We start from the raw sequence: 13,421 nt of genomic DNA, 5'->3' as shown, positions 1-13,421 counted from the left end.
AAGTCTGTCAATCTTTCATCGTATTTTTCCTTTATGCATTTGTGAGTAAAGTTGTGGAGCCTTAACCTTCCATATTTCATGCAGGGCATTTCCCACCCTGCAAGGTGAATTCCATTGATTAACGCTGAGTCCTCTTGCAAAAATGGCATTGCCTTGTTGCAGGACAGGTGGGAGTTTAAAGCTTCTGGACTGTGCGTATTATGAAATAAAGTCTTTATTTTAGTAAGTGTAAGATTGTGAACTGCATCTGGCTGTTGTGTGAATTAACAGCAAAGGAAATATTAAACTTGTCATAACCAAGGACCATGTTTTGGGCAGCAAACCAAGGAGAAAGTGAAGCTTCTCATACAGCTGGCTGACAGCTTTGTAGAAAAAGGACATATACATGCCACTGAAATTAGGAAATGGGTCACCACTGTTGACAAACGCTATCGGGACTTCTCTCTGAGGATGGGGAAATACCGCTACTCACTGGAAAAAGCCCTTGGAATCAATACAGAGGTACTGTAAGTCAATGTCCTGCTGTGATATTATACCAAGCAATCCAGAAATAGCCCTTCCTGCAGAGAAAAGGCTGCTCATGGGAGGTCAATAGGCTAACAGGGTCATAGATGAGGAAGAGCAAGGAAGAGCCTTCTATACAAATGTTTGCACCCTTTACAGGGAGATCATATGGATACAGGTAAAACGATCCATGTTAAATTTATCGTAAATCAAAACTCCTGTTCCCAGTCTCTGGTCTTGGTTTCCAGATCCCAGCACTTAAAGTTAAGGTCTGAGAGCTCCCCATTCAAATCTCTGGGTTCTCCTAGGTAGATGTCCAGTGAAACACAGGAAACAAAAATTTCACATTTCTGGTATTTCTTAGTGGGGGTAAAAATCTTTAAAACCTTTTCTACATCATAAAGAAGCAAAGAAAGATGCACACAGTCATCACCACTACACTCGCAATTGAAAGGAACGTTTAATGGCCTCTACCTTACAAAGGCCTTTCTTTTATGCAACACTACTAATCACTGCCTAGATTGGAATTCCAGGGGCAGGAGATAATTGGAAGTAGGTATTGAACCTGGTATAGTAAGGAACCAGTAAAAGCCCTTTTTTCCTCAACACATTGTAGGATAAATACCTATTGACTTAGATTTGGCATCAAATTTTGCTCTCCTAACTCAGGTGAATAGTCCCTTTGAAACAAATTGGTCTATTCTTAGGCTAGATTGAAATACCTTTATACACCTCACTTCCAATTATTGGCACTTTTTGTGGAGTAAGATGCTACTCAACTAATTTAGCCCTTAGGCGTAAGGTAAGCAGATTTAGACTATGTCTACACTACAGCCTATCTCAGCAAAACTAATGTCACTCAGGGGTGTGACATATGCCCACCAACATAGCTTCTGCCACTCGCTGAGGTGGTTTTTTTATGCCGACAGGAGAGCATCAGACACACTGCAGTGGTACAGCTGTATCAGTACAACTGCGCTGCTGCAGTGCTGTACGGATAGATATGGTCTTCGTTCTTTGTCTACACCTTTGCTCTTAGCTAGAAGTAATGGTAGAGACCTTTATAAATTCATAGTCATTCAATTTAAAAAAATTTCTCTCCAGGTGAAGCATAAAAAAGGGGTGCTGTTAATGTCTTCCTGTGTGTCTCCTTAATTCTTCTGTTTATCTCTGAATTTGCTTCATTTTATCCCTGGCAGTTTTGTCCTATTTTTATTCCTTTTTATCTACTTAGATTTATGAATGTGCTGCTTTTTATGTAGCACTGGGATTAGATCCAATTTAAAACCTGCATTGTTACTGTTTATAGGATAATAAGGACCTGGAACTGGACATCATTCCAGCGAGTCTTTCAGACCGGGAGGTGAAGCTGCGAGATGCAAATCACGAGGTTAATGAAGAAAAAAGGAAGTCAGCCAGAAAGAAAGAGTATGTGCCAAAACTCACACTGCAACAGCACAGCACATGAAATGACCCTTTCCCATGGGCACAACCAGTACTGTCAACTCCATAACTCCAGCCAGTTGTGGGGCCATTCAGATGTGTCTACATGAGCTTAAATAGAAATTGTGACTGTAGGTTGGAGTGATTTCAAAAGATTTAGTTTGAATTTCTTTGTGATTAACTATTTCCAGAAAGGTTAGGGAGTGAATCAAAGAAGTGGATTAGTACATGCTGGCTGTAATAATTGAGAGACTTCTTGTCACTTGGGTCTTTCTGTCTGGATAAAAGGGAGAAGAAAAAGTTAAAATAATATGTATGTGTGCAATCAAACACTGTTTCCTCAATAACCTTTTATGATGAGATGGGGTGAAATCCTGACCCATTAATACCCAGGTGAGTTGTGACATTGACTTCAGCCAGGCCCAGATTTCACTCAGTGTTTAAAATTCTCAGGTTTTAGGTTTAGGTTTAGATAGGATTAAAAACTCCGAACTAAAAGTCATACAGGCCAGGCTAAAATATGGAAAAACTTCAATTTCACAGAACATGTTTTGGCTTAATTCATATGTGTTAAGGTTCTGAGTGTAATCATTTACACAGAGGTCTTTCTCATGCCTGTGACATGTTAACTGTGATGGATGGCTGCATAAGAAGTTGTTTGGGTTTGAGGGCATGTTATATTTGTTTGTGGTTTTACAAAACATAAGGCACCCAAAGTTTCAAAATGTTGGGTGCCTTAACTTTTGGGTGCCCCACTTGAGAAAGCAAGAGCCTACTTTTTGAGAGGCGCTGAGCATCCCCACCTCTGATTGACTTCAGCAGGAGCAGTGGTTGCTCGGAATCTCAGATCAACATTTTCTTGCTTCAAGATGGGCACCTAGTAACTGAGGCACCTAACGGGCTACACTGTGCCCTGAATAGCTCATTTCTCCACAAGTAGTCCTATTGAAATCAAGGTACTACTTATCATGAGTAAGGGTGACACAAAGTTGCCCAGAAAGAGTAGACCCTTCTAAAAGGGTAGGTAGTGTGGGCCAATTTCACATTCCTTACTTACGCAAAACTCCACTACAATTGCTGGAAGTCACATGACTATGGACTTCAGGACTGGCCCACAGATAAGAAGACACACCAAAGGATTGGAGAAACACATAATTGGATTTTATTCAGGAAGGCTGTTTTTTAAAATGTGGAACTATATGTAAGATTGGTCCCAAGTGACTACAAAATAGTGATATTTATTCATAGATTTGGAAGGTATGATGATTATTATTATTACTATTTTATTTGTAATCCTTTAGAGCTTAGGTAATACCAGTTGGATGAAGGTTAGAGTGGAAGTGCATGATTTGTGACAACTGTAGAAGAGTTTTTTTTCTTTAGCAATGCCATAAATGTGTATTATGTACAAGCTAACTGAAAGACCTTCCTCCTTCCAGATTCATTATGGCTGAACTACTTCAGACTGAAAAAGCTTATGTCAGGGATTTACATGAATGTTTAGAGGTAAGTTCTTTGCCCTGTAAGATCACAGTATACTCAGTAATGGTACTGCATCCTTGCATGTATTTGCGCTGTACTAAGCTGTACAGTAATGCCGGAGTGTCAGACACTGACTGGCACCTAGACGGAGGCTGTGTAAGGGTGGTAAGGCATGTAGGAGGCTTCAGCTTCTCTGGGCCCCAGCAGTGGTGTTTAGGGTAAGATAAAGAGGCCAGAGTATGCAGAAAAAGGGTCTGCATCACACTGATAAATACTTCATTGTAAATAGTTTGCTGAACTCTATTTAAGGGTTTCATCTGAGTAGGTCTATGATAGTGAGAACAGTAAACTAGGAGAACCTTATAGAAGGTGGTTAGCACTCAAGTTCCTACATCTAGAACATGGCTTTATGCATAGGATGATAAACCCTTTGCTCTTGAAATTGTGAACTCATCTTACCTTTGAACTGTTTCTATTTGGGCATCGGCAGTGAGCTTTCAGAGAGACAGCGAGATCTGGTTTTGTCGGCATGATTTCACTTCCCCCTCAGAAATCCTTCTCCGTATCAGCACTTTGAATTTCTTGAGACATTTTTCATGTCATTGGAGCATTTCCATTGTATTTCTTTTCAGTTCATTTGTTTAATCTCCAAGTGCACATTTCCCTTGTCAGTCTATGCCTTTGGCAGGAAAACAGGAGCTCTGTGCTTTGCTTTGCACTTCTTGGTGCTAAGAATTTCTTTGTCTTCCAGACCTACCTTTGGGAAATGACAAGTGGAGTGGAGGAGATACCCCCTGGGATTCTCAATAAAGAACATATCATCTTTGGCAACATTCAGGAGATTTATGACTTTCATAACAAGTAGGTGTTCCTAATGTTTCTCGGAAGATTCATTAATTAAAAAACAAAACAAAAAAACCCCCAAATAATTCTGTACTTATCTATAGTGTATGCTGAGAACAGGTATAATAGTATTTGTAAAAAGGCATGGAGTTATTGATCCAAACCTGGGGTATACTGACTGTTTCCTTATTACTTCTTTTAAAAAATAATTTAAACTTTATTTAAACTTTGCCTATAGCTGATAAAGACATGCAAACCAGACTAGTAATAATAAGATGATAATAAAGCTTTACAGTTCTATAAGCTCTTTCCATCTAAGTATCTCAGAGCACTCTACCAACATTAATGAATTAAGCTTCACACTGCTGTGAGGCTGGTATCATTATACCCATTTTGGGAAAAAATCAGATGTTTATGTAATATTCCCTCAAATTTACAGATGGGAAAAATGAGGCCTAGTTGCAGAGTGTATATACCAGTACGTATATGTATCATCATACACTTTTCCCTATTTAAAAGTTAAAAGCCCAGACCCTTGCTTCCATACTAGCCATGCAAAACACATCTCAGGTTATAAACTGATGTAAATCAATAGGACCCTGGTTGCCAAATGCAGTTAATCAAAATTAGAGGAATAGAATCTCTAGCCAGTTAGTCTGAGGTAGCAAAACAATCATTGTTATCACCTCTGAATAATTAGATTAATTTATTGTTAAAAGTTTGAGACTCTCTTGTATTCTTAGTCCACTTGAAACTCAGTGAAGTTCTGCTATAGTTAATGACCCATGAGGAATTTATCCAGCCTGATAAAGATCTTCTCATATTACATGGGTCAAACAGAGCATCAAGGGTCTGGTAAATCAACAAAGTCAATGGGAGATTTGGCACTGATGTCAGTAGTCACAGAATCAGACCCTGTCTGATTCAAGGACTTGATCTAGCCAAGTTGGAAGGGAACAATAGACTGTAAATCCAATTGCTTCACTGTATTGAGATGAAAACAGTAAAGCTGACCATTTAAATAAAAGTCTTGAAGCTTGACTGTCAAACATATCATCTCTTGCAACAAGCTAGAAACAGAAAGAATGGTCAACGGGAGATTAAGAAACAATCAGTCCTACATCCACCTATATTTACAGCTAACTTGTAGCTCCCCTATATCAGGTTGGGACTATGCCCTTTACATGAATCAGATTCACATACAGACTTATTCTTCCTTTGATGTATTTGATTGCATACACAACACCCAAAGGACACTGGACCCCATAGTTCCAATGTGAGTTCATATCAAGAGTCTTCAAATTACACATCAAAAAGTGAGGCAAGCTTAGAAGCAGACACATCAAAACAACACTTTGCAGTTTCAAGGAATTGTCTGCGCCTCAGTCGGACAAAGTGAAACTTATGATATCATAAAACAATATATAAATAGATATGGGCTATCAGAGACCATATCACCCACAGATTGTGCAGCCAACTTTCAAATGAATCAGGATGATAGGTTCAAACTATTTGAATTACATGAAAAATGTCCTATATTTTGTGGCTTTATAAACTATCAGACCAATTAAGGTGCCCAAACCTCTTACTTGTAGATGTTGCCCCCTGCCCCATTTGCTATTTACATGAGCAGTGAGGTCATCTGGTTTTCACTCCAATTCCCCTTTCTCCCAGTGTGGTGTCCCTCCCACCTGTTATGTTTGTTTTGCAGTGATTGATGTTTGTGTACTGGTGATTCTATAGGATTTGCTATTATAGTACACAGTGAGATACAGGACACGCAATTGTTTTCACACTCTCCTGTTCATTCTGTTCAGTGACCCTCATTCCAGCCAAGCATTGGACATGGCTCTCTCCAAAGCCAGAGGAGTAACTTGAGTGACATAACATTTTCCATCTTTCAGCAGAGGATGAACATCCCTTGTGTTGCTGACCTAGGGTGTGAGTTTAGTCCCAAAGCCCTATGTGATAGCTTGAGACTCACCCACAATTCTCTAAATTGCTATCATTGCCTAATTTAGCCTCAAATACTAGAGAGGGATTGTGGTGTGGTGGACTGAGTTCAAGGTTGGAAGCCATACACTTCTGAGCTCCTATCCTTGTTCTGCTACTGACACAATGTGTAGCCTTGGGTAAATCACTTAACTTTCTCTGCCTCAGTTTTCCCATATGTAAAATAGGGATAATACTAGTGGAGCTAGTTGGGAATTTTTCAACAAAAGGTGTTTTTGACCGAAAATGCCAGTTCATTGAAACTGAAACTTTTCATGGGAAATGGGTTTAACAAACTTTCTTTGGGAAGGTTTCTCAGATTTGAGAGCATGAGAAATGTTCCGCAATAACCAAGTGGTTAGAGCACTCACCTTTGATGTGGGAGACCCACATTCAAGTCCCTGCTCTTCCAGAACTGGAACAAGGACTTGAATTTGACAAGTGTACTAATCACTAGGATATTGGCTATTCTGGGGTGGGTGGCTCTCTCTCTCTCTATTATCGTGTGAAAAATTTCAGAAGGTCTCTGTTTTGTCCTGACACAGAACGGGAACATTTTTGAAATTTCAAAAATTGTCACAGATGAGAAAACTGTTTCCCACTCTAAATATTATCATCTTTTTATCAGTTGTTGAGCCATGGAGCGAGCATTTCAGATGGAGCAGTTGTGTTCAAATAAAAAAGCATCCACTGGCAGTAATGTATTTTTTCAATGGCCAGGACGTAAAACACATTTGATTAGCTTTGTAATGAAGATATTTTAATGGTAATCTTAGCATGGGTCATTCTGTTGCGTGGGGTATTCAGCCATACAGAGTAACTAACTCTAGCTTTCTCTGACATTTTCAGCATTTTCCTGAAAGAACTAGAGAAATATGAACAACTGCCTGAAGATGTGGGTCACTGCTTTGTCACTTGGGTAATGAAGCTTCTTGCTTCACCATTTATTATCCCCTCAAACCCAAAGAGAAGCAAGCTAGAGATTGGCACAAATTATGCTTTCCTAGTGATAAGTACATGCCGCTTAGGACTGTGTTGTGACTTGTAGTGCACATCTGCACAGAGGAGTAAACAGGGCACACCTCTACACTGCCTGCCTGTTTTCTCCTTTCCTGAAGTGGAGGGAACTAGAGTCTTGATGCCACCCCGCTTTCCCACACTCATTGGCCAACACAGCTGAGCCAGCATGGGAGACAAGTGACATAGGCCAACAATACATCACTACCTCCCTTGGGAGCAAACGGGAAGAAGGGAGGGTATTGTAACTCCATTCAGCACTCAGGTGTCCAGAGTAGATGTTTGTGTAACTAACCCCTGAGCCATAATTCCTTCCCTGGGATGTTTCTGTGGCACCACAGCGGTGGGCTGTGTCCTTGTGACAAAATTTAGCCCTTGACTTTGTAACAATTGCTTTAAGACAGAAGTAAATATTTTCAGACATTGTTCATGTTTTACAAACAAGTTATTGTTAAATGGCCCATCTTCTGTATGGGATTGGTCTGTGCAGAGAGTCTAACACTTACTTAGTACCCAAGAATAAAGCTGAAAACATTTGCACTGGCCTTTTCTCTGATGTTTAACCTGTAGCTTTGTTAAAGAAAAGCATACGGGTTTGCTATTTGATGCATCTCGTACTCCTTCCAACTATTCAGATGGAAGAACACAGTTTGTATCTTTAATTGTTCCATTTAAGCTGTAAAACTCTCATTACAGTCAGAGGAACAGGGTTATCATATGTATTTATTCTGCTGAGCCTTAATGAGCAACTGTGGGAGCAGACCAATAGCTTATCTTGCTTTTCCCTTGATGTTTGTTTTCACAGGCAGATAAATTTCAGATATATGTTACCTACTGCAAAAACAAGCCTGATTCCAGCCAGCTCATCCTGGAGCATGCAGGGACTTTCTTTGATGTAAGCAGCTCTTGCCGTTCTCTGTCACTGGAAAAGAACATTTTAACACGTTTCTCCTTTTTCCTGCTCTGATATTTGATTATTTCCGTTGCAAATGTCACATACTGGATTCCCACTGGAAGATGTATATGTGCATTGTGTGATGCGTAGTCTTCCTATTAGGGATGGGGGAGCCTTACAGGAACTTTCATCCGGTTTTAGAACCAAATCATTGGATGCTTCAGATTTCCTCTGGCCTTCCGGTTCCAGTGACAAAATCAAACGAGAGAGTCTGAGTGCATTATATTTATACCTTGAAGTGCCAACATCCAACAAGAGGGTCTCTTCTCACAGCTGTTCCAAGCTAACAATCCGATCCTGCAAACACTTACTAAACAGGACTATAAGTGACCCCATTGACTTCAACTGAACTACTCATAGTAGTAGAGTGCTAAGCCTGGTAGTAAGTGTCTGCAAGATCTAGCCCCAGCCTTGCAGACTAAGGCTCAGATAAAACATGCATACTTTTGGATTCTTTATTTGAACTAAATGTGTACACCGAACCCTTTGGAGTCTGGTCCATCTCTCATCCATATTAACACTCTGTTACTCCAGTCCTTTAGGGAGCTATGTGGTGGTTCTTAAAATGTTAAATACATCTCCTTTCCAAAACACTAAACATCATCAGTTACAAATATAATCAGTCAGTAGGGTTCCTACTCACGCAGCTGGTACCATGGTAATAACTGTATGAATCAACTCATGCGGACTCGTTATAGGCCATTGATTAAATTGTTTCCGTTAAACTCAGCATTTAGAGCTTTTAAGTGAACCAGAAAAAATGAAGAGCATAATATTCTTTTTTTTAAATAATTTGCTCTGGACCACATAGTGCTTTTTGTGAATTAGCCAGATCCTCTTGTTAAAAGTATATTTGACAGTAAAATAATTTTACCAGCAGGTGGCACTTGAGCCTATTTAATGGTTTAGAAGTGGCTTCCCTGGGACATGGAACAGTTCAGCAGATTTACATGTTTATCAGTGTGTTCACACAGATTAGCAGAGCAAATACTGTTTAAGCTTTTCCATCACAGCTCTGTATGTTGACTGGAGACATTTTGTTAGTGATTAATACTGAAAATGAAATTTTCAGCATATTGATGTTTTGCAATGGCAAGTTACGTTTTTATGAACCAAGGTAGGAACTCTATTGTGTTGAAAAACAACTCAGTATGCAAAGGGGGGAAAATGACTTGCCAGAAACACTGAAGGATAAAAGGTTTCCATAGTGCCAGACCTTGTGAAGTCATTTACACCAGTGCAAAGTGGTTATAAAACTTTCCCATTCTAATATAGTTAGTATTTACTTTGGAGTGGTGTAAATGACTGCATAAGTTGCAGGGCAGTGGAGAATCAGCCCTCAGTGTAATATGAAGGAAATTAAATTCATTGTTCCAGTTCTTCTTAATGAGATTTGGACAAAATCCAGAACATCTTTTTGAAAAGATTCTCTCTGCAATAATAATCTTCCATGTGTATCGCATCTCTAAGGATTCCAAAGCAGTGCACAAAGTTTGCAAACACTAGAGTCACTCCATACACTACAGAAATGCAGCCACCGTTGAGAGGAAGCTAGCAGTCAAATAAAGAACCTAATTGAACACCCATTCAAGTCAATGGGAATCTTTCTATTTCAGGGATCTTTCCAGGAATCAGGCCCTAAATGGCCATGACATTGCTAACCATCACCTTAGGATAGGAAGCTAGGGAGACTGGCATATTTAGCGAGTCAGAATATAGTTACCCAAATTGGAATTTGGTTGGGACACTGGAACTGGCACCCTTGTTCTTTTGAAAATAGCAATGGACTCTAACTGCCACAACTTAATTGATTCACCAAACTCTCACATCTCTTATATCTGTTCTTCTATAATACCTAACTGTGTATACCACAGTATAAAAATTGTGTATATTTTCTTCTTCTAGTAACTTCAGAGATCACTGATGTCTAATGGACTTGTTAATTTTTATGACACTTCTTTAATAAAATATATTCTCCACAGTCACCAAATATAATTGTGGCTAGTCATACAAGCCAGATCCCCAGTTAGTGTAAATGAGCATGGCTTTGAAGTCAGTGTAGTTATGCCAGTTCACACCAGCCGAGGACCTGGGACATAGATAAGAAACATTTTATCCCTATTTCTCTCTTCCATCTGCCTCATGGACTGTTTCTCTGAATCTTATGTAATTTAAACAATAACAGAGCTGAGTATTACTTTCTTATTTAAGCTATCATCAGCAAGTTCTCCTTCTGGGTGTGTTGGAGCGTCTCAAGGAAAATTTGGCCAGTTCATAGACAGGCTGGGTGTTCAAAAGGACACAGAGAAAGTACAAAACAGGGAGGATCTAGTTCAAAGAGTTGCCCATATTCTTCCCCTCACTTGAAATTTTTTTCTTTCAATCTTAGAAAAAGCTCAGTGTGTTAGTTTAGAGCAGCCACCAGGCACCTTTGACTTGCATGACCAGCATGTACAAGAACAACATGGTAAGGTTCACTGACCTCGGCAGTGTTACAGGGATTCATATTTCTGCATGGATGGAGTGTTTTTGAACAATTTCTCCAATGAATTAGAGGCAAGTTTTTCTTCCTCAGGAGGCAGGCAGGATCCCTGGCTCTCCTTAGTTAATTCTTCAAGAGATTATAGTACTGAAAGTTCATAGAGTGCTTTCCAGCCATCCAAAAGATCCCACTTTACAGATGTAGCTGAAACCTTTTTTGTCCCGTTCGTGGTATTATACAGCAGTGACTGCTCAGGATGCAGTTCCACACTCTTGTTCTTGTGTGTTCTAAAGCCCTGTCTTGGATAAAATTCCTGACTGAGTATATAACTGCTTAGAGAGTTGGGCATCTCATCACCATACAGCTTGTATCCACCCAGCAATTTTGCTGCCATCATAACTATGTTTGCACATCCACACCTACCCTGCTTTCTATCTGTGTTTGTATCAGTGCATCAGACACTGACTGAGATTCTGTTCTGCACCTATTAGAGAGGCAGGACAGAACTTGCAGCCCACAGGAAGGGGGGATAAGGTGGCTTTAAGCCTGGTCCTGGGCTGCTTCACAGCCCCAAGTGTAACTTAGACAGCCCAGAATCTCTACAGTGCCATGTTTTGTGGTCCCACTCCCAACATGCCCTTCCTGCCCTCACCCCCATGTCTCATGTGACAGGTTGTGTGAGGGAGTCCTCTGGAGGGTGTCTTACAGCTGTCTACCACTGTGTCTGTGCTGGGAAATCCTCTCTCAGCAGGAACTGAGACTTTTAGCACCCCTCTAGTTCCCTCTGGTTTTCTTATTCAGCATAGAGTGGCTAGGCAGATGTGCAGATTTCACCTTTTCTGAGCATCTATCCCATAGTGCATCAGCAGGGGCTAATGTATCTAGTGAACACTCACCAGCAGCACATAGGGCAATGCATTCTGGGATGTCCTACTGCACCGAGAGCTGGGAGGAAGAAGAGACGATAAAATGAGTTACATAGACAGTACAAAAAAAGTCTGCTGAACTGGTTCCAGGAAAAGAATCATTTGCCAGCCAAGGTGGGGATGAAAATCTGCTAACTTCAGTACTAACTGCATTTTAAGCCTGTGGTGTGTGGCCATCACCTGTGTTTCAAGCCAGCCATGCATGTGAGCAGGGTCTAACACTAAGCAGGGCGCCCTGTCTGTATTTTTCTCCCACTTTCTAGACATTTGCTCTCTTCTATGTTCCAGAGAAATTTGAAAATAAAATGTATACAGAAAACTAAGGAAAACTTTTGGCAGGTTTTGAGAAAAAAGACTATTTCACCACCCTGTGAAACAGGGAAAAGATAAACCCTAAAGCTGATAAAAAGCAGTTAAAGCCCTGCAGCTCCTCAGTGCTCAGCACAAACCAGACTCTGCATATAGAGAAGAAAAACTGTCCCTCAGAAGAGTGCCAGTGCATAGCAGCTTCTTCCAATCACCACATGCAGCCTTTTCCCTTTACACCATGGAAGCCTGGTATTTATATTCCATTGACTGCAACTGAGAGTCACTTTAACCTATTGGGGCAAAGTTTCTGTCCCACTCCGCTCCCTCTGTGGTCGGCACAAAAGGCCTGGCAGAACTGGTGTGGGGAGTCTGCAAGGGGCAGAGAGTTAGTGCACCCAGTTCATATACAATCCTCCTACAGCACCCCAGTACACGGGTTAGAGTGGATTGTGCTCTAGCTATATCAGATGGCAGAATGTGTCTTGGGGCTATTACCAACTGGAGCAGGTTGGTGCAGTGTCCCGGCTGTCTCTCACCTGAACCATGGCTAGGGGCCAAGAAGAGAATAAGGGAGTTGTAAGTGGATCTGTGATGGCCCCACCCTTTCCTCTGTTACGCTGCAGCATAGAATCTGGCCCGTCCCAGACATGACATTAATGCAGGATTTAATGTTGAGTCCTATTTAAACCCTCATGACTAAAGAAAAACAGTTTACAATGCAATAAATACATCCTAAGGCCAAACCTGTGGTATTTACTCGGCAGAGTCCTAATTGGAGCGATTGCACAGAGCTCTCCCTGTATACGGACCAGAAAAGAACCCTAAATAACTCTGTGGTATATGGCTGTCCTTTATGGAACCACGTTATTCTTTGCATGTGAACTAAAAACTAATTAAAGTCAGAACGCGGGGGCTAAAATTAGTTATGGGTGGTTCCATCTGGTATTGGGAAAAAGGTTTTTTAGGCCTGTATTTAACAGCATCTTGTTTTCACCTCCTGTAGGAAATTCAACAAAGGCATGGCCTGGCCAACTCTATCTCCTCATATTTAATCAAGCCTGTCCAGAGGATCACCAAATACCAGCTTTTACTAAAGGTATAGTAACGATCGATTCTGATTAGCCATTGTTCAGATGAGGTACAGAGGGTCACAGGGAGAGAGTCAGTAACTTGACTACTAGGCAGTATGGCCTAGTGGGGTTGGTGGAGGTGAAGCCACAAGATCTGGGGGTCTACCATGGTCACATTCGGTTCAATTAGGAGCCTAGCTGTAAGCCTGTGCAGGGGGGCTAGTGGGTGTACCGAGCTCTCTTACTCCCCTTTGGGAGTTAACTGCATTGTCAGACCCTACAGAGGGGCTTGCGTAGCTGTTGCTGCTGCTGGGCCCCTGGAGTGGATGGAGTCTTGATTCACCCCTCACTCGCTATTGTGCAGCTGAGCTGATGCAGAGGTGGAAATAAGTTGGGTC

At 41.0% G+C, this 13,421-nt stretch overlaps 1 protein-coding gene across 1 annotated transcript in view; it reads left to right on the top strand.

The window, feature by feature from the left end:
• The window catches only part of KALRN (kalirin RhoGEF kinase), a 608,200-nt gene that overhangs the window by 452,163 nt on the left and 142,616 nt on the right, over positions 1-13,421 (top strand). The window contains exons 23-29 of the mRNA XM_067549620.1: positions 319-501; positions 1,814-1,932; positions 3,387-3,453; positions 4,181-4,290; positions 7,114-7,183; positions 8,087-8,176; positions 12,957-13,049. Of these exons, the coding sequence (XP_067405721.1) occupies positions 319-501; positions 1,814-1,932; positions 3,387-3,453; positions 4,181-4,290; positions 7,114-7,183; positions 8,087-8,176; positions 12,957-13,049 (732 nt within the window). The remainder of the gene's footprint in view (positions 1-318; positions 502-1,813; positions 1,933-3,386; positions 3,454-4,180; positions 4,291-7,113; positions 7,184-8,086; positions 8,177-12,956; positions 13,050-13,421) is intronic.

This window comes from Emydura macquarii, unplaced genomic scaffold, assembly GCF_026122565.2.
Source record: "Emydura macquarii macquarii isolate MOO-44397 ecotype Brisbane River unplaced genomic scaffold, CSIRO-AGI_Emac_v2 contig_1253, whole genome shotgun sequence".
NCBI lineage: Eukaryota > Metazoa > Chordata > Testudines > Chelidae > Emydura > Emydura macquarii.
The sequence above is the reverse complement of the archived record's forward strand: the minus strand, read 5'-3'. Positions and strand labels throughout refer to the sequence as shown.